Source organism: Cydia amplana, chromosome 8 (genome assembly GCF_948474715.1).
Source record: "Cydia amplana chromosome 8, ilCydAmpl1.1, whole genome shotgun sequence".
NCBI lineage: Eukaryota > Metazoa > Arthropoda > Insecta > Lepidoptera > Tortricidae > Cydia > Cydia amplana.
This window is the reverse complement of record NC_086076.1, coordinates 5,921,226-5,943,178: the sequence shown is the minus strand read 5'-3', so window position 1 is coordinate 5,943,178 and position 21,953 is coordinate 5,921,226. Positions and strand designations below refer to the sequence as shown.

The 21,953-nt window shown below is 38.4% G+C and overlaps 1 protein-coding gene across 1 annotated transcript; it reads right to left on the bottom strand.

The window, feature by feature from the left end:
* Nucleotides 1–335: 335 nt before the first annotated feature.
* Nucleotides 336–15,779, bottom strand: LOC134650202 (ceramide phosphoethanolamine synthase-like). Its single transcript, XM_063505139.1, has 5 exons — nucleotides 15,267–15,779; nucleotides 14,601–14,805; nucleotides 7,338–7,624; nucleotides 2,511–2,703; nucleotides 336–970 (listed from the first exon to the last, which is right to left on the bottom strand). Exons 1-5 carry the CDS (start codon nucleotides 15,718–15,720, stop codon nucleotides 541–543), a joined length of 1,569 nt encoding a protein of 522 aa, XP_063361209.1. The 5' UTR covers nucleotides 15,721–15,779; the 3' UTR covers nucleotides 336–540.
* Nucleotides 15,780–21,953: the final 6,174 nt, after the last annotated feature.

Genomic DNA, 21,953 nt, shown 5'->3' with positions numbered 1-21,953 from the left:
CATTTTTTTTACCGTACATATTGTCAATTATTTTTGTATGAAGTTAATATTTCTTGCATGAATAATTTAAAAGTGGGTAGTTCCCGTAAAGTGAATTTCAAAGTAATAGTTTAGGAACATATACATGCATGTGGAGTGAGCTGGTGGATGAATAAGAGCTAACGCCAAACTTGTAGTGGACTGCCAACATTTTCACACACAAAAGCTACTTTTAAATCGGTTTGTATTTTTCTAAGGATCCTCAATGGACTTCGTGATAATTACGGAATCCAAAAATACTAAGGAATATTTTGCCCTGTTCAGAATGGGCATAACTGAAGAATGTAGAACACATGATAATCTAAATTCTTTATTTTACTTTGAGCAAAAAAAAATCATAATAATTTATACGTTAATACATTATTAAACTTATCAATATTATACACGTAACGTAAACGGAATAACATGTTATAAAATCTAATGGAAATGTAAAACATTCAGGTATCTAATTCACTTTACTATAGTAAAGCTGAAATAATTGTCTAAATAGCATCTGGCGCTTCATATACTCTTCTTACTCGACGGGGAGGGGGAGGGGGGGTCGCTGAACTCCTTCATGAGGGCGTCCTCGCGCAGCTCGGCGAAGTTCCTGCGGCGCAGCTCGAGGTCGGGGTGCTCGTCGAGGAGGCACGCCTGGATGTTCTTGTCGAGCGTGAGCCTCTGGCGGGAGTCCTTGAACTCCTCGACGAGGCTGAGGTTCCTCTTGATGCCGTCGACGAGCCGCACCACGGAGTACTCGCCCATGGCGGCGCCCTCCTGCAGCTTGGCGCCGGCGAGCCGCGCCGCCGCCGACGCGCGCACGTCGGCCGCGCACTGCGCGCACCACTCGCGCAGGTTCGCCATGATGGCCACCGGGCCCTCGAACTCGTTGGGCACGATGCCGTCCACCTCCGCCTCGAAGAACGACAGCAGCGGGAACCATATTCGCGTTCTGAAATTAAAATAATTCATGTTTCAATTCATTCATTATATAAATTTTATAAACACATTCAGTGCCGAAAACCTGACTATCGGGTATTTTATGATTTCGTTCGCAGGCCGGAGGACCCGATAGTCGGGATCGTGGTACTACAGATTTATATGACGAAACTATTGTAGTCTGGCGCGGATGTCTTGTTTGCCTGGCTGGCAATGAATGTGTTAAGTAACTGTAATAGGTGTAATCATTAACGCGATAAAAAAATAACGTGTTGTCAGATCTTTTATAAAACTAATTAAAACAAGTGTCCATTATCCAATCTATTCGGGAAATGTTTCTAATTTCCGCGAAAGTAAACATTATAGATTGTAAAACAATAAATGTTGATAGTACTCGACGGCTAACAACTGTAAGTGTAACAGCGAAGAGGAGTGGCGGCGACGTGTCACGCACTCGCTAGATTAATGCGCTAACTATGTAGCGGCGGGTGTGGGCGAAAAGGGCACTAGCTGCCACTCCGAGCGGGTGCCATTTATTATAACGTATCAGCGCCGTTAGCGTGTCACTATAATTAGAGTAGGTAATTAACATTTTGGGGCACCAACAATATTATCCATAGGCTTTGAGTCCATTTGAGAGGTTATGAAATGTCTATTTTGTGTGGGTGTTTTCCACAGAACCGCATAACTAGCTCTGTGGTGCTTCCATTCCATAAGATTGAGAAAATATACCGGCGTCCAAGGCTTGCCCTGATAAGTAAAATGTTCTAATCTAATGTAATCATGGATATGAGCAACACTCAGGTTAATTGGGTTCAAGCGGACACCGAGTGGCTTGTACCTACCTACATGTCCAATTGACGCAGTAAAAACAAACAGAAGTAATCATGGACCTTACATGGATTACGCGATGTCTATAACGCGCGTGGTTCCAATGGCGCACGCCATAATATTTAGCCGGTGCGCCTGTTCCATTCACCATGTCGCTATCTCTAAATGGAGAGAAACTACTTATTGTACCTACATTTCTATTGATAATGCATGTGAATAATGCAAGGGACCAGGCCCCGTAGACAACATGCCAATCGCTAACGCTCCGTAGCGAACGAAACGCAACTGTCACTGTCGCACTAATATGGAAGAGTGATAGAGACACGATGGCGAAGCGCAAGGGATCGTCACCTTGGCTAGGCTGCCAGCATCGTGTTACGGCACTATGGCTACGCCCGAACTGTAAAAGGAGCGTCTCCATCGTTGTCATCGTAGAACCTAACCCAAGCTGTTTGTTTTCGGTGTTGTTGACACAACGTCAACATTTTGCACGCCAATGACCGATATATCCACACCGCAGGTTCAACGCCAAAGATCGATTAATCGGTCACAGAGCAACATAGACCTACGTGCTTATGCATAAAGTTCAATTACAGTTTTGACACTTCGGTGACGTGGCGTCAGCGTGACAGCTTTTGTGTTTGACACGGCGTCGAAAAGGTTAAATCCTTTCCTCCCCATGTTGTCCCAGGTATTACATCCTTTATTTAAACACTACCAACCTGGAGGAGTCGTTCTGCATAAGCGCCTGGTTGTTGGAGAGCGTGTGGTAGTAGAGGAACAGCCGGGAGGTGATGTAGAAGGCGATGAACACGTCGATGGAGTAGTGCTCGTGCGCCGCCAGGATGAAGAAGATGCCGAACATGTTCATCACCCACGTCAGGATGTGGAGTAGGTACAGGCTGCGCGATGTGTCTGCGAATAAAATACCCCCTTTAAACACATTCACCGCGGAACTACGGTTGTAGCGCTACGTCGTGTTATCGGGTTTCCCGGTATGTAGCGAAAATGCTTCGTAGAGGCAAAACGACAATGTGTCGTGATTAACGCTGAATGGGTTAGCACTACATCAGTTTATTTTAAATTGTCTAATTACCAGAAACAGCTGGTCATCTGTTAGCGTAATTGCGACAGACATACCTACTCGTACTGGCACGAAATCGGGAGCAGAAGGTATTTATCATGCAACATCAGACCAATAATAAATAGTGAGGACTATTAATGATCACAATAACAAATGTAAATTAGCGGCAACCTAAAAAACGGATGGCGACGTAGAGTTTAAAAATGGTTTAGGTATGTGTTGTGTAATAGTAAACTAACAGTTCCAACCTAACACCATATGCATAGGTACCACCACGTAGGGAAAAACTCGTAAATGTAAACAATTACGCGAATGCCGCTGTAGTACTTCAATTTGCATTCTAAATATTCGTATAGACACTATTATTGATGTATGAAGAATATCATAATATAGTTTTGCGTCACAATCTTCTTCATTTTGTCGCTTTTTAGGTTTAGCTCATGGTTGACTGGTAGAGAACGCCTTCTGGCATTAAGTCCGTCAGTTGTACTTTCATGTATTGAACAATAAAGTTGATAGGATATTTAAGTTCTTGGGAAAGTATAAAAGTGTGTAAAACGCTAGCGAGATTTGTATCACAGCACACATAACAAATCAAGTTGGATTTTTCACTTCGAATATGCCTTCTGGGTAATTTATCTTAGCCTAGGCGAACGATGCACTACTCAATCAATACTCGATGAGAGTCAATCAGCCTAGACTAATATGTGTAGGCATATATTGCATGCTCAGTCGGGCGTAGAAAGCTCGCTCGCTAGAGCATGTCTTGGGTGGGTGCGTTCAGACTCCAGGTCTTGATCTCTGGATATCACATAACAACGATATAATATACCTACTTCATAATTCAGGTCAGGAAACTTTAAAGAACGGAGGGAGGTAACTACAAATTAGTTTATGGCAATTTTTATTTTTGGTACAAGCTTTTATCGTTGCCTGTACTTTTCTTTCCACAGGCAACTAATTAATACTCATCGAGAAAACATTCTAAAAACCGGTTGCGTTGTTTTTATCACAGTGTTCATATGGGCACCTACTGTCTCCATCATCACATCAGCTCGATGGTACCATAATATTGCAATGTCACCCGACTTAAGTACATAATTATGTACATACACCTATGCAAATTTTCAGCTTCATCGGAAACCGGAAAAGTGGGTCAAATTAAAATTTAACTTGCAAGATTTGATTACAGACAACGGGACAAACTAAATCAAAGCTTGTAAAAACATTACAATGTATAAAGAATTTCGTAGAACCACTTGTATTATTTTTTTCCAGAAAACTTTTTTTAACAAGAGTTACGATGTTTTTCGCGGTTTACATTAGGTTATAGGTACTCGAAGGTAACGTAGTACGTACTTAGTCTGACTGAGCCCAAAGTCAAGCCCGTGCAGTTTCTTGCAACAAGCGCACGAGCAATGAGCATGTCTTGCATGGAAACGGTTGTATCTATGCGCTCCATATCGGTACAGTCACCCTACAACGGCTAGAACATTGTTCATTTGGTTGATTTTTTCATCCGTCGTGCAGTCGAAATGACTGTAGAAATGGAAGGGAATTCGTAAACATTTTTGACTGAGAATTTATAAAGAAGCCTCAAATCATTAGTCTATCTATACCGACACATTTTACTTTTAGCAGTTCTGATGATTAGGTACAACGTAGACTTATTATAAGCTGCAAGCTGCAACGTAACTATTATTATAGTATCAGATCCTCGGAACCATTGACGATGAACTCGGTGAAGGTGATCTTACTTCACTAGGTACGCTTTGTTTTTGTCACGTATTGAAGCGTCGAACACAAATAACAAAGCAAAGGTTAATGGTTAGAGATAACGAGACAAGTTTCTAGTTTACTACCATAAAGTATAAACTTCAAATGTGGTTTATTTAGGTATTATAGACTTTGGTTGATAGGTAATGCGTTAAATTCCGTGATTTGGTCTATAAATGTCACTAGAATTTGGCGTCTAGTTAGTCGAAAATGTTTATTTTCTATGCGCTTAGTACTGTGTTTAATGTCAGTAAATAGATCACAACCAATAAACAGAATAATCTTTATGTACCGATGCGAGGGCTATTTGCGTGCAACACGTTCACCCGCGGAGATTACGGTTATGTCGGTTATATCCGTAATCGCCTCGGTTAGTACATGTCGAGTACTATGGGAAGTTTCTTTTACAATCTCTATCTTAACTACGATTAACGTCAATTTAACAAAGAATAAAATTATTATAAGCGGTTGATATACTGCCAGATAATAGCGTCGTTATAAAATGTTACGTGGCGCTCTCTCCGACGCTCGTGGCGTCTTGTATTCAATCACGTTAATCACGTATGTATATTAATGACCAAGTAACATGCATTAGTATGTTATAAGACATTTAATCAGGTTTCGATGGCGTTATAGAAATATTGCTAAATCAGCATATTTTGATTGTGTGTTTTTCTTTTCGTTTTTAGGGTTCCGTAGCCAAATGGCAAAAAACGGAACCCTTATAGATTCGTCATGTCTGTCTGTCTGTCCGTCTGTCCGTCTGTCCGTCTGTCTGTCCGTCCGTATGTCACAGCCACTTTTCTCCGAAACTATAAGAACTATACTGTTGAAACTTGGTAAGTAGATGTATTCTGTGAACCGCATTAAGATTTTCACACAAAAATAGAAAAAAAAACAATAATTTTTGGGGTTCCCCATACTTCGAACTGAAACTCAAAAAATTTTTTTTCATCAAACCCATACGTGTGGGATATCTATGGATAGGTCTTCAAAAATGATATTGAGGTTTCTAATATCATTTTTTTCTAAACTGAATAGTTTGCGCGAGAGACACTTCCAAAGTGGTACAATGTGTGTCCCCCCCCCCTGTAACTTCTAAAATAAGAGAATGATAAAACTAAAAAAAATATATGATGTACATTACCATGTAAACTTCCACCGAAAATTGGTTTGAACGAGATCTAGTAAGTAGTTTTTTTTTATACGTCATAAATCGCCTAAATACGGAACCCTTCATGGGCGAGTCCGACTTGCACTTGGCCGCTTTTTTTAATCGTTATTGGCCTGTTCCCGGCGGCCACAAATGGGAGTGATTCATTCCATCTGCCCCCAATTTGACCTTGGTGGGAGTGGTGGGACACTCGTGATTGTTGAATACCTACATATGTTAGACGCTGTGCTCTGTGCTGACGATTGATTCATAATACTTAAAAATAATATTTATTCAGTAAGTGGTAAGCGAACATATTTAATTTAATATGTACTTAACAGATCGCAGTACATTAGATATCAGCTCAATTAAGATACTTTGAGGCTTTGACGCTGTTCACTTCATGATGACGCAAGCAAGCGGTCAACCGACGTATCTAGGTCATGTTATTATAAGAACTGATATAAACAAAGTGTTTCAGAAAACAAGAATACGATTATAATGTACGCATTTGTATCCAAGTTACGCGATAGTAATGTCAACAAAGACTGTGCGTCAGCAAAACGAACTGTCGCTTCCTTGTCGATAAAGGAATTTGTATTTTCAGAACACGAATGTTTTTACCAAATTCTAATTAGCGACTGTTGTTAAATATAACTAACTTGTGTGTTAATAGGCATTTCAAAATCTAAATATTTATAATGCGCGTTGTTTTTGTTTAACTTAATCTATTATCTTAAACCTTTTGTTTCCTCGTTTAATGAGCATTTTCTTTTTGTTTTTACCTTTGTTTAAACTAAATAATACTAAGGACCCGATAAGATATTTAATATCGCTAGCAAGAATGTACCGGAAACCTTGGAAATGACGTATAGATTTCACGTCTTAATAACTATAACGATAACGAGTTTTTTTTCACGCAAACTTCTATTCTAACTAATAAAATACTTACCTCATGAATCTCATGATGATGCGTACCTACCTATGATGACAGAAGTCGTCACTTGTGTTTACAAACAAACCAACTATGTACCAATAAACATGGTAAGTACAAATCTGCTCAGATTTATCACAGCACAAACATGTGTGGATTTCATTAAAATTTGGCAGGGTACACGGTACACAATCTCAAAATAACAAGCCATCCTTCAGTAAGAACTTCCGTGTCGCACAGGGAAGGTCTGCCGGCCCAGAATCTATGTTTTGTTGTTCTTATGTAAAAGTTTAACCTTCAATCATTTTCACTTAAACGTTTGTACAGGGTGGCGCCAAAAGCCAAAAGAAATGATAAATGACTGCGAGCAAAGTAGGGCAATGACCATAGGACTTTGATAAACTGTAAGTAACCTAAACAACAAAAAATCTTATCTAATTAGATATACCTACGCACGCTTGCGAAATGTGATTTCTTCTGATACACCTATGTATCTATGTACTTACACTATAACTACGCATCACTAATATATTTCTTAATAGGTCGGTACCCTTAAAAAATACATTGAAACTTAATATAAAAGGTACATGAAGTGTACTTACATTCAGTGATGAAGAAATTCAGCATAGTCAACGCAACCGTATGTCCGGAGAACATGTAGTCCCCACAGGTCCGGACGCCGCGGACCGACATGCCGGCCCCGCTCCAGATCTCGTAGGCCTGGCGCAGCCTCCGGCCCCAGACCGTCAGGTCGTCCGCCGGGGGGTAGGACCGCGGCTCGCACTTCAGGTGCGACCCCGGCACCGACAGCGACGTGATCAGCATCGTGAAGCAGCGGAGCAGGAACACCGTGCCGGCGAGAGCGAAGAATCTTCGGAGGAGGATGAATCTGGGACAAATGGAAGGAGACAAATGAAACCTATATAATCCCCATCCCCGACGATTTTTTGTAATAATAAACCTGTATATGCGCCAGTGGGTACCTACACCCTTCGCTCACCATGTTTTGTTTCAAACATTAGGGCGTCAACATCTATAAAGGCTCTTCCATAGGTATCGTTGCGAAGTCTGTGTGCCAGATTTTTATCTGTTTTGTTTATATAGGTACACATATACATATATATAGGTATAGATGTAGTTCAAAAGGTTAACTACAAGAACTTTATTTGGATTTCGTCAGAAAAAATATGTTTTGGACCATATCTATTATGATTATTATGAATGTTTACCAGTTATCACGAGAGGATCGAGTCATGTCATTAGAGTTTAATACCCTTCCAAACCGTTCAAAACCTTTTGTTATCTTTGTACATAAGTACCTATCATTGTTATCAAACACTTGACAACTATCTAGATAAAAGCGCTATTCATTCATACGGCATATTAGTAATAGTAATTCGGCATTCGATGCAAAACAACAACGTCCGTCTGATTCCAGATCCTCTGTGTTATAAATGTTATTATATAAGTATAAGTACCTACTTATACTTATATTATAACTTTTGTACCTAATTAGAAATCTACGAGACCGTCCGTTTTGTAGCGTTATTTTCTAAGATATTTTTAGAAATCTGTAGACATTGGTTAAATTACATGGTACCTACATATTGTTTAATAAGTACATTCGTCAAATATTTACAAAAACCAATGAAAAAAGTTGTATAACTTGTAGCGGACGCTGAAATCCTCCTAGTATTATTAAAAAACATACTATACTAGAAGAAAACAGGAGAAAGGGTTAAAGCTCCTAAAAAGAAAATATAAGGCTGATCAAGCTGATGTAATGGCCTATAAGGATAACGAATATATTGCTAGTATTAGGTACAGGCCACACCCGGTATAGAGGCATCTTATAATATTATATAGGACACGCTACTTTACTAGTATTGTAACGGGTCGGACGAGACTTAAAAAGGCTGCCCGTGTTTTAAAGGAGGCTCACATTAAGGCTCGCAGTTAGAAGTAACAAACAAAGGTAGCTCGCTGACCCAGGGTGGGTTGACGGCCAATGAATCATAAAAATATATAATGTACATTGGTACGAGTAATACAGATAGGTATCGTCATGTTTGATGATAACAAAGGAAACAATGCAAACATTACCACATTTCTGGCTGCCAGGAACAAACAATTAGTTTAGGTCAAGTGCGAGTTGAGACAAGGTACAAACGTTTAATAATAGACTTTGTGAACATGTGCATTCTTATTTGCATAAAACAAAAAGGGTTAGAGGTCAATTCGACTAGTCAATGAGACTTGAAGGTGTTGACAAATACGTGTAGGAAAAATAATGTCTTCGGTGAGTTACCTAAACATCGCAGGTAAATGAGCAAGAAATTACACTAAGAAGCTAATGACCGAATTAAAAACACGTTAGTAGTTAGAGGTAAGTAAGTAACAGCATATATTTCAGGCTTCAGATTCTAAGTACGACAAAAACTCTTCTCCTCCTGCGCCTTTCTGCCTGCTGAGCTGAGATTTACTGCAATACGTAAGGCTTTTTTGAGAAACGATATGACATCAGACTGACTGAAACCTACATAGCGTAGAGAAAAGGTATTTCCTGTTAATGTTGTATTTCAAAACCCCACACACAAGCATAATATAGTTATCTATTAATAATTGAAGTGATGATTTTCAATGATAACTATTTATAGCGTTTACTCGAATTTGGATTATAAAGGATGTCCCAAAAAGGACGCAAGATTTCAATTTGCCGCCATTTTTGTATTTTAGTGCTGGCAACCCTAAAAAAAACTATTTGACAGCTGAATGTTTAGGGTTTGTAAAAATGGCGGGTTATACGAAAGATCAACGCGTTTTTATTATTGAACAATATTTCAAAAGTAATGAAAGTTTGGCGGGTACGGTTCGAAAATTCCGTGCAAAATATGGTCGGAATATTGACTTGACTTCACAACTGTGAGCAGAGTGGTTGGAAAATTCAGGGAACTTTTTATGGGGTTATTTAAAGTCTAAAGTCTATGCCAATAAGCCCACAACCACTCATGCTTTAAAAGGGGAAATTCGACGCTGCATTGGAGAAATTCAGCCGCATCTATGCAAAATGTTCATAGAAAATTTTGACAAAAGAGTGCGTATGTGCCAGCAAAGCCTAGGAGGACATTTGCCTGACGTATTATTCCACAAATAGCCCTATTTTATGTATTTCAAGATTTTATATACAAATATATTATAACGAAAAAAAAAAATGTGTTTTTCATCAATTTCAAATCTTGCGTCCTTTTTGGGACACCCTTTATTTGTAATGTTTTTACAATAGGGTATTTTCCTGTATTTAAAATAAATTATTTCACACCATGCATGAAATAAAGCACCAGATAATTATTAGAATAACATAGATAGCAGTTATTTTTTAAACAAGTCTTAGTTAATAAATCGGATAAAAATATAAAAAGTAGGCGAGTTGACCGTGACGTCACGATGTAATGATCATGTAATGTTTCATATAAATTCCATATTAGCAAATCGTTTTGACAGTTTAAAAAAAAACCGGCCAAGTGCGAGTCGGACTCGCGCACGGAGGAACACGGACGATCAACAAAAAACAGAGCAAAAAAATCGTGTTTGTTGTATGGGAGCCCCCCTTTAATATTTGTTTTATTTTATTTTTAGTATTTGTTGTTATAGCGACAACAGAGATACATCATTTGTGAAAATTTCAACTGTCTAGCTATTGCGGTTCATGAGATACAGCCTGGTGACAGACGGACGGACGGACGGACAGCGAAGTCTTAGTAATAGGGTCCCTTTTTACCCTTTGGGTACGGAAGCCTAAAAAGAAACTGATTTGACTAGTAGGAAAATACCCTATTAGTATTTTCCTCGCATTGGTGTGGTGAAAAAAGTTGTGTTACACTCGGTAGCGAAGTTTTATTTGTTTAACACTCATGCCTTGAGGCCTTGACCCTCGCAACGCTCAAGAGTCCACTTTTCGAACTTTGGAATCTTTCGCTTGTTCGGCTTCGGTTATCAATATTAGCACGAGTACAACTATTTTGCCCCCTTGTATAGCAAATAACTATTAACCTTTTGGCCGCCGGACCTAGTCCGCAAAGACGCTCACTTACACGCCAGAGAAAATTTTAAGTAAACAACTAATTAAAAAGTTTAGGGATTGCAAATAGTGATATCGATATTTACAATTTATGGTAAAAATCTTCCCAATTTGGCTTTGTTCTTATCCAACTTTAATTTATTTCGAAAATGCCAAAAATTAACATATTTTTTACACACGACAATGTTAAAAATAAAGGTCTTTATCATTAAAAACAACCACTAAACAATATCGATTCATGACGTAATATCACCGCACTAGGCTGTTCAAGAAGTCGTTTATACAAGACAACGGCGCGCATGGACTATCCGCAGTGCAGACCGACAAGGACTGTTTCCGCGCGGATTAAGTAATAATAGTCTCTAGGTCAACGGCGTAAGCGCTTGTCGGTACGTAAACTTTATAAGCGTAACGTTAGAGCCGCGCATCGTGTGTCGATAATATAAATGTAAGTACCGGAACTGCATTGGGGAAAATTGCACGTGGGTTAATTGAATTGTCAATGAGTGAAGAACAATAATATTGGAAAAGGATGGGGATCGGAAATGTTCGGGAATGCATGTTTCACATTCGACATGTTTCTTAGATGAGCTTCTCAGTTCCCGTATTACATCCTCCCTACCATGACAATTTTTCGTCAATTTCAAATATATAACATTCTCATAGTTAGGCGACTCTGACTATATAGTCCTAGCGTCTGCCTGTACCATTCTTGTGCGAAGCGGTCACTGCAGGGTATCACTCCCCACTACACTATCATCTTAACATGAATCTTTTGTTCTGCAAATAAACCACAAGGCCAGATTTACTTGTCTGACTCTACTATCAACAGCTGAAGAAGCTCCCTGAACTTCAGCTATAGTTAATGCCTGTCTCTCTCGTCTCGTTTTACGTATTCTAGTTACTAGTTACCACCAATTGGCATTTAACAAGTGTTCAAATGCTTAAATAAAACCAGATTTGCGATTTGATATTTATTTTGAATATTCTCATATCGAGTTAACATTCCCATCCCTAGCTGTCTTGTATACAAGACAACGGCGACGAGGAACAAGAAAAACGTTGAAATCTGGAGCAATTTTTTTGAGAGCCTTATTATAAAAGAATGGATTTCTATAGCTGCAATAAATGCAATTTTTTTTAAACAAGGACCTAAAACATTAACATGAGTGTAAAAAAAAATATAATTGATATTTTTTCCACATTTACCGAGCGGTAGAATTTTTGTCTTGGATACAAGACAGCGGCGCCAGTGTGTCGTTCTATCGTTGTCTTGTATACATGCCAACGGCGGTCAAAGGGTTAACTAGTGTAGGTATCTGTCTGTGGCAGCTACCTAAACTAACGCTGTAACCTGCAAAATATAGGTAGGTACGTACCTACGTATATATGTGTTCTCTACCTGGAGTTGGGCTTTAATTATGGTTTCATTAGTTTCATATACGTATATTATGAAGGTGAATGTGTGTGGCTGAAACATGAATGTTTCATGTTCACATACAATGCACAATTGCATAAATTGCATTGCTCGTTATCCATTATGCGCATCCTCGAACCACGGATCGAAGTGACTGCAACAGGAAACCGACAAGTGAGTGTCGGAAGGGATCATTTTGTGGTCCACGAGTGTTCAATATGGGTCGTTACCTTTCCCTGTCCCGCGAGTCGCGTCAAATATGACTCATGACTATCCATTTGTCACAATATATTCTGTTGGTATGACAGCAAAGTTAAGTGTACAATATTTATGGCGCGGACACAGGGCGGGGTGCGGCGGCAGCGTGAGTTTTGGTCTACGCAGTACCTACGTATTACTATACGCTACTGCGTATAATGCGTAGCGTTTACTCAAACTTTTTTGGCAATATTCATAAACACGCTAAAGCCTCAATAAGTTATTAATCGTTTGTCTTTACTTATGTATTTATTATGTAGTTATGGTTTCCACGTACCTAAGTCTCACTCGGCTTAGGGCCATCTCTACAGTTCACATTAAGGTGTGGCTGATACTTAGAACATCTACCTCAATATTAATGGTTTTACAAATAAATCTATATCACGAGTTGTCTACTCCAATACTATTGCAGCTGACTGTACAATATATTAGTAATCAACAATTCAAAACAAAATGTATTCATTACAACACTCTCATCTCATCCAAAGGTAAACAAATCTTAACCAACAATACGACTTTCTGATCTAAATATTCTAAATGAGCCTATGTATCTATCAGGGATGTTGCGAACATCCGCATCCGCATCCGCAACCGCGGAACATCCGCATTATTTTCAACATCCGCATCCGCATCCGCATAAAATCGATGCGGAGCTTATGCGGATGCGGATGTTGAACAAGTCGGTACAGGAACGTCTTAGCGGCGGCGTAAGTGCTAGGTAATTTCGTCATTACCTATAACGAAATCGTCTAGATCCAGAAAAGTCGGCGAAGTTACTGTTTATTAAATATAACGCACCTATATTCTTGCTCAAATACTAAACGTTTGGTTTTTTTCATAAAAAAATACTAAAAATGTAATATTTGACGTTTTCTAAGTACCTAATCTTGACATCCGCATCCGCATCCGCATCCGCGGATGTGAGCCTTTAAAAATCCGCATCCGCATCCGCATCCGCGGATGTCAAAAAATCTGCATCCGCAACATCCCTGGTATCTATGTATACTTCGTTTTTTTTAGCATTAGAAATAAGGTAAACAATCTTGATGTGTCTTTTAATTGAAGAACACATTTTAAAAATAAGTTACGGTAAATATGTAACAATGATGAATCTAATACGATCTTTTATAGTCTTCTGCTTTCATAAGTAATAGTTATTGATTTTTAAAAAGTATTTTTCAATTAAAAGACATGTCAAAATCGCTTACCTTCTTTCAAGTTCTTTCTAATGCTAAAAAAACGAACTATAGGTATTCTAAAAACTCTAAAACCATAATACAGTCTATAACGTTTATACTGCAAAGCGGTAGCCCTACCTCGATGTGTAGTACTTTTTACTAAGTTACGCAGGTTTTTTTCACACGCATATAAAATAAAGTATATTCGGGTGAAAAAAACCTGAACCATGTAATTCACTGAGGACACAATCTCAAATTTAGTAGTTTTAAAACAATCAGACTTCATTAAATTTCTCACGACGTTTCGAGTGTGTGTTGCGTAAGTGTAGAGTGGGCTCAGAGCTGATGCTTCTAGACGTGACTGAAGCCACCCGTCGCCGTAACTAGAAAAAGTTGCTTCGGAAACCGCAAGTTCCCTATTTAGCAGGGATATACTTATCCCACGTACGCAACGCAACGTATGCAATGCACAATGACAATTTGAACCCTGAAATTTGTATGCATAGCATAAGTTGCGTAGGTGGGCTAAGTGTGTCCCTTAGCTTTATCGTGCGTCTTACGTCGAATCAACGATCGAGTATCCGATCTCGTAGTGAGATACAGAGTACAGCACCCACTGACCTCCCTGGTGATTGCAACTAGTATTTTTTTAGACTAGTCATAATAGGGTAAAATTAGCTTAATATGATCAATAAGAAATAGAGCAACAGCAGGAAAATAAGTACTCAAAGCAGTCAAAGCCAATGAAAACAGGTCACTTCGAATTTTAAATTAAAGGAAAAATTTAAGAATATGCATCTTGGCAGGACTCGAACCTGCAACCCGTTTTATTTGATTTTAAGCATCCAAGAGCATTTTCTTTTTACATATTTCAATAAGTTTAGCAAGCGGACTCCAGGCTCAAAACCACTTGAAATTGTATATAACAGCTGACCTGTGTTTATGGAAGAGCAGCACAACAAGCCAAATAGCCAAGAGCAGTGAGCCGGTGATCTCGCACATGTCAAACGCCCACGGGATATGAGGCACGTTGTCCAGGAAGAGATCTGGCAGCGGTGGGTACTTCTTCATGTCTGGCACCTTGTCGTGGACTATCACCATCACCACTGCCGTCACCCACGTCACGAGGAAGACATAGCCTTTTGAGAAAAGAAAAACCTTATAATTTAAAGGGGACATGCATAGGGAATCGGAACTTACATGGGTCTGTGTAAAATAATGTATATTCTAAAAAAATATGTCTGCAATTGCTATGAATCCATATAAAATTCATTAAAAAGATGGTAGTGATAATGTTATCAGTTTATGTAACTGCAGACAAGTTTTTTGGGAAAGCCACTGATTTCCTAGACCCTGCCAGAGCCCTGGGAGGGAGGGCATGTTGTCTATGATTATATGATCCTAAAAACAGAGTCCATTAGGCAAAACAATTAAAATTAATCTATTAGACTCGCTGGTATGTCCGACAAAAACAGATCTATATTGGATGCTATTTGGCACATTTGGAGATGCAACAATGTGTCAGAGACATGTGTACAACCAGGTCCTAATAATAATGCAACGCATGTGTGGATGAACGACATGTTACTTTGTAACTTACCAAGCGCTAGAGCAGTCTTCCAGATCTCAGGCTTCAACTTTGATGCCTTTGCATCCGGAGTAAAGGTTGGCACACATTCACTGTTACTCTCATATGAGAATTCACTGGGCAGTTTATGTTGAAGATTATAACTAAGGTGCGACAAATTCGTGCCGAGGAAATTAATGTTTGTCGAAGGATTCACCAGCGCGTTCTCATCGCAGAGGCCGAGCTCACACATAGCCCCGCGATTTTGTCTCTGCAATTTCTTCACTGACAGAATAAATCGCTTTCTTTCACCAAGCTTCAACTGGTCAAATGGAAACTCGTAGAAGTCCCTGTCCACGAAGGACAAGAGACATTGGCCATCAATGTCATGAGATTTACAAATATCTAATATAAAGTTGGATATTCTGTCTTTATGTAATAAATCTAACACTTCTTTGTTAGTCCAGTTTATTACATCCAATTCCATTGTTACACACACACTCACAATAACTTGTCCTAATATTAATTGTATAATTTCACGAATAATTTATACATAAATATTTGCAACTACACTGAGACAATCAAACAAAAACTGATTATTTATCCAATGGGGTGAAATCAAATGTCACACACAAACATAACATCGCCACTGTGCGATAATCGTGCTGTCAGTGTCAACTTGATAATGTTGCCAGGGCAAATGATAAATAAAAATCCACTTCACATAAGTCTTGCACACGGCGCATTTAACTGGACCAAGTAAAAAACGCAGCCTACTTGCGTGGGCCGTATGTATTGGCTTTCGTGTCGCTCGTGTGTACTTCCAGACTGTGCCAATGAGAAAATAAATCGAACGATGAAAGTAAACAGAGCAGGTAAATAAAGCGCACTTCATCATACCATTATTCTGTTTTCTTTGCACACGGTTTATGTATTCGTTGCATGTAGCGTAGCCCCCTCCACACTCGTGGGCTTATACATGGTCAAAAGTATGGACGCTAAGCACGAAGAATTTCGTACATTGACCCGCCATTTCCTGTCTCTATCGCACGCGCTCGCTCGTATTTTTCGCTAGGATAGTAACATGACCGCCGGCACTTGCTTTTAAGCTTTAGGCAGGATAGCAATATAATTATTCGCATGCGATAGAGATAGGAACAAGCGAGTCACTGTACGAAATGATTCGTGCTTAGGCCCGGCGTCCACTATTCTGCCCCCTTAAGCCAATTAAGCTTTGGTTTCCTCCGAAAGCGGTGCCGTCACATAGCGGCCGTCTCCATACAAATACTACATCCATATTTAGCCGTATTATTTAGTATGGAGACGGCCGCTTTCGGAGGAAACCAAAGCTTTAGCGGTATCTCAAAAACAAATAATGTTAAAAATTGAATTATAAGATAAATAATTTAAAGTATATGTTTGCATTAAATTTTGATTTGAGATACCGCTAATTGGCTTAAGGGGGTAGAATTGGCATGGCACGGCAAGGGGTCCTTCGGCATTTTGCCGAGGCGTCCGACCTCAGGCATGAAGATGGAGAAGAATCAGGATCCGCCGAGACCCTTACTAGCACCCCTTGACCCTCGTTAGCGTCCTTACCTTACTTTACCCGTGTTTGCGCTTTTACTTAAGTCACGAAGAAGATAATAGTGGCGGGTTTACTTGCGCGACCCTGCTGATGGATTGGTTCTTTATACTGTTATTCATCTAATACCTTTAAACGAGCAATTCTTGCATATTTATTTATTTATTTCGCTTATTTATTTCGGGGATCTCGGAGACGGCTCTAACGATTTCGATGAAATTTGATATATGGGGATTTTCGGGGGCGAAAAATCGATCTAGCCTAGGTCCCCGGGAAAACGCGCATTTTCGAGTTTTTATATGTTTTCCGAGCTTTGCTCGGTCTCCCAGATATTAAGCATTAAGACAGCACAAAATGAAAGTCACCCATATTACAGTATAAAATACAATATATTTTATTAGATAGTTATTGCAAAAATTGTTTTAATATAATGATGCAACACGCATTACCTTATCAGGACCCACTCTATATTCTATATGGATTATAACATTTAAATATACATATTATATCTACAATCGTGATTTCCATTATCCTATAACCGATAATGAAAAACTGAAAATTGAAGGCATTTTAATCTGTATTTTTCAATAATTAATTGTATACAATATTACGTTAATTATATAAATAAAATTCAGGAAACACGTAGGTAAAGAGTAAAATAAAGAATTAGATATTTTGCCGTTTTCAATACTGTTGATAAGATGGTAGGTGGGAGTTTGGGGGTAGAAAATTATTTGAATTGAATGTAGATTATAGGTAAAAAGATAGTGCATTTTTTTTCTAAAAAGCTTTGAGGGTTAATTGTTATGATATTATGTAGTGTTGATCTATTATAAAACTCAGCCAATTAAAGACATAAAACTGTGATAATCAACCCTTTCTAATGTAATGCAAAGAAGGCCTAGCACAAAGTGAAGTTTTAAAATACTGAATCATATTATTGAATTGAATAGGTATTTATATTATTTATAAATAACTTATAGGATAGACGAAAAAATAACATTAGGCGTAGATTATATAAGGCCTAACATAACAAACAATTAAATAACAAATAGTAACTGTGACTTTCCTTCTTGCATGAATAATACTTATAAGTAATAATTATAATTAAATACGACGACATAAATTACTAGGTACCTACAATGTTTGAGTTCAACATAAAAAATAACAAGTTCATAATCATAATGAAACCTAACAAAATACTAAATGCAATTATAATAAGAAGTATTCATTGAACACAAGGTACAGTCACATGTATTTATTTGTATGCTTTCTTGAAACTATAGGTACATTATTAGGAAGATTTCGTATTGAATGCATAGGTGGGACATGTTACTAAAATACACTAAGTCGAGAGGGAATGGTGATTGTTCAGTCATCGCGAATACTGGCTATTGTCATGAGAATAACTGCGGAACACAATAGTGGCCAACACGATGGTATTTACCGCTCTAATTAAAGGCCCTTAAAGGCCTTTTGATAACGCCCGATTTACACATCGCGAAACAAAGCTATTACGACACATAGAAGGGTTACCGCAAACATCGTAATTTGAATGCTTAATTACCTCTATCACTCTTCCACTACTGCAGATAGACGACCATTATTTCGATGTTTGCGGATTGCCCCCAGCAACGACATTACAAACTATTTATCGATAGGCAAAACGCAACGCGAAGAATATGTATTCGTACACAAAGTTATCGCGGGCATGACAGCCGTAACAGAGGGGCTACCGCGAAAACCGAAATTTGTAAATTGCGGGGATCTTTCTCTTTTAATTTTCGCGGTTATAGCTCTGATCGAACATGACGGACCCTTTAAGTAGCGCGACTAATATTCTTTACTCTATGGGAGCTGCAGGCTTGCACCGTGGGTATAAAGTTCTGAATCCGGTCGCCGACAGCATTTTAAAACTTATTTGTATCCACAATAATGCTAGCAGGGGCCCGTTTCTCAAAAGCTTGTAACTTGTAATACAAGCGGATGTCACTTTTTGACAGCTTTTGTTATAAAGGGACTTCTACTTGTATTACATTACAAGCATTTGAGAAACGGGCCCAGGGCTGAATATTCTAAAATACCTAAGCTCCGAATTTATTTATATGATGACTGGCAACACTTAATGCCTAATGTAGGGTGCCGCCAGTTACTATTCATAAAAACGTAACTTTAAAGCAAATAGTTGACCAGTAAAGGGGATAATTTCTATATTCACTATTAATAGTATTTAAATGCAACTGTAGATTCGTAATTATTAAGGTATTAAATTCATTTATCGTTATTGAACACGGGCAGTGAGCGACTTTAGTTAGCGAGGAACGCATGTAAATATGTGGTTAACCTTTTGACCGCTCCGTCTGTTATACCCGTCAGTGAAAAATCTTGCCACGGACGCCATCATAGCCTAAGTCCTGAGTGTGGCATATGGCATATGCCACACTGAGGTACATAGTGATAGTACAGTCGGCAGCAGAAGTTGCTAAGCGGCCGAGGTGTTCAAAATTACCTTGAGACGCTCTTAACAATAAAGTCGCGTCAAGATCATTTTGAACACCTCGCCCGTTTAACTTCTGCTGCTGCATAGTGGCTTGCCATATTATCAAAAAAATAACTGCAATTAGTAAACAAATAAGTAACGATTCGCTTTTTTCGCCCCTATACTTTTTTATCTACAGCAGCGGTTCTCAATCTTTTTTTTTGACGAAACCCTTTTGGAAAGCGAAATACTTGATGGAACCCTACAATAAAACAATAGTTTTTAGAAGTGTATTTTTTTATTAATAAGCATAATAATTATGCTTATTTTATTATTCTAAATTCTTGCGGAACCCCTGCAGGGGTGTCGCGGAATCCTAGGGTTCCGCGGAACACACTTTGAGAATGGCTGATCTACAGCAAGCATAGGTTTAATATTGCATTTAACGTGCGATGGTGTGGCGTCCAAATGGCATTTTTTTCTTATTGACGCAGCGTTCAAAAGGTTAAGAGCTTGCTGAGACCAAATACAACCAGAGTTCTAGCATGTTCACTTATGAATATATTTTTCCGGAATTTTCACACGATTCAGGGACCCTTAGTTTTCCGCGAGCATTTATAAATATTAAAATTAATCAATAATTATTAATGTACAACACACAAATAAATAATTTATAGATGGCTGTATATTACAAAGCAGATTATGGACCGTATCAAACTAAAAGCTCCTGATTGCGCCTTTATTTATACGAAAAATCAGCTTTGAAACAAGTCGTAAAACTACTTGCTAGATGATCTGGTGTTATTTAATCGGAAGCTCTGATTGAAACAAGTAATTAGATTCAGTTTATAACATAATATACAACCTTACTTAACTTATTCTTAATCACTGCGGATAACCAATTAATTTGTGACGATGTACAGAAAGGGCTCGAAACACAAGCGCATTACTGTCGTCGCTTAAAAGTCACTTGACATAACACGAACTTTAAGTTAAGGTAAAATAAAAGTCAAATTAATAGTATAGAGTTTGAAAGATCAGTTTAATGCTGTTATACCACAACTCTTTTCTTTCTCTCTAGTGTAGACAGTAAGCAAAGTCAGTAGAGGCGCATGTCTTATGTAACTTTACCACATTTCCGAACGTCGTTTTAAAGGCATAGCGCAAACCGGTCTCCGCAGCTACAAATAATATATCATAACATAAATAACATAATCTTTCTGTACACATAGAAAAATAATACACGGCCGTAATACCACTAATATAGGAAGTCATACCGTCATCATGGTAATATCAATATGGCGCGGATTGTTAGTTCAAAATGTTCAAATACAAATGTTTAACGAGTAACAGGCCGTGTTCACGGGGGACAGCACAACAAATGGCGATTAATTACAACACTTCTGGCTGATCTGTTTTTAATGTCAAAACTAGAGCATACTTCCTCTTTAAATCTCTAGAAGCTTCAATAACAGTGTTAGTGTTCAGTGAAAACACAGTTTAATAAAGTCGTAAATACAACTTCGTACCTTTTTAGGGTCTTTTAGCCACTGGTCCCGAATGAACTCGGCCTAAATACTCATTACCCGCGTGGCATTCAGCAATTTCCGTCGTTCATTTACAAAGTCGGTTAATATATTAACACATTAGGTACATTCGAGTCCAATGACACGGTTGTATCTCTGCTCGAGTCGACCAACGTTCCAAATCATTGCACATAACTAAAAAGTGGCATCAACTATACTTCGTTTTTTTTTAGCATTAGAAATAAGGTAAACAATCTTGATGTGTCTTTTAATTGAAAAACACGTTTTAAAAATAAGTTACGGCAAATATGTAACAATTATGAATCTAATACGATCATTTATATTCATCTGCTTTCATAAGTAATAGTTTTTGATTTTTAAAAAGCGTTTTTCAATTAAAAGACATGTCAAGATCGCTTACCTTCTTGCAAGTTCTTTCTAATGCTAAAAAAAACGAACTATAACGATTATATATAAATTTATTTCTGGTAGTTGTCAGTTACCAGAAACAATGCTATTTTTGTTGTTTTAGCAGTATGTATGCATAGTTCACGAGACACCTCACAGTGATTTATTTGCTTCATACACATGATATTTGCTACAAGTTCGTTGCTGAAATGCCTCAATTTACCGTTTCCTGCCCTCAACGAAGCCCTGCGATCTTGGCTAGATCGTCGATATTGTAAGTTGCAGGATCTCTACGTAAGCAAAATGCTTCGGTTCATGCCACTTTCATTTAGACTAAACATCCAATCAATCTATGTAATTCTACATAATCCAATCGTACTATCCTTCCGCTTTGGAAATCATACTTATAAGCTCCTCCGGTCACACGAGGTACTTACATTTATAGGTAAGTTACTGTATAGTCTCCTCAGAATTCCACCTACAGTTTACTTTATCCTGGCAATCATTGTAGTTCCATTTAAGAAAAATGCTAACCAACCGTCCCAACCCCAACATGTCTTAGGCCCACTTGCACCATTCCACTAACCCGGGGTTAACCGATAAAACCTGTAGTTACCATGGTTACCAGTACAATTTGACACTGGGTTAACGGTTAACCTAGGGTTAGTGAATGGTGCAAGTGGCCCTTATTGTTAGGTGGATACCACTAGTTTTTAGGGTTC

What these genes read in the sequence shown, in the direction of transcription:
- LOC134650202 (XM_063505139.1), bottom strand. Translation starts at nt 15,720, where the DNA reads ATGGAATTGGATGTAATAAACTGGACTAACAAAGAAGTGTTAGATTTA. An exon ending in GAAGACTGCTCTAGCGCTTG is followed by an intron (nt 14,806 to 15,266) that starts GTAAGTTACAAA and finishes TTTTCTCAAAAG; the next exon opens with GCTATGTCTTCCTCGTGACG. An exon ending in GAATTTCTTCATCACTGAAT is followed by an intron (nt 2,704 to 7,337) that starts GTAAGTACACTT and finishes TTTTATTCGCAG; the next exon opens with ACACATCGCGCAGCCTGTAC.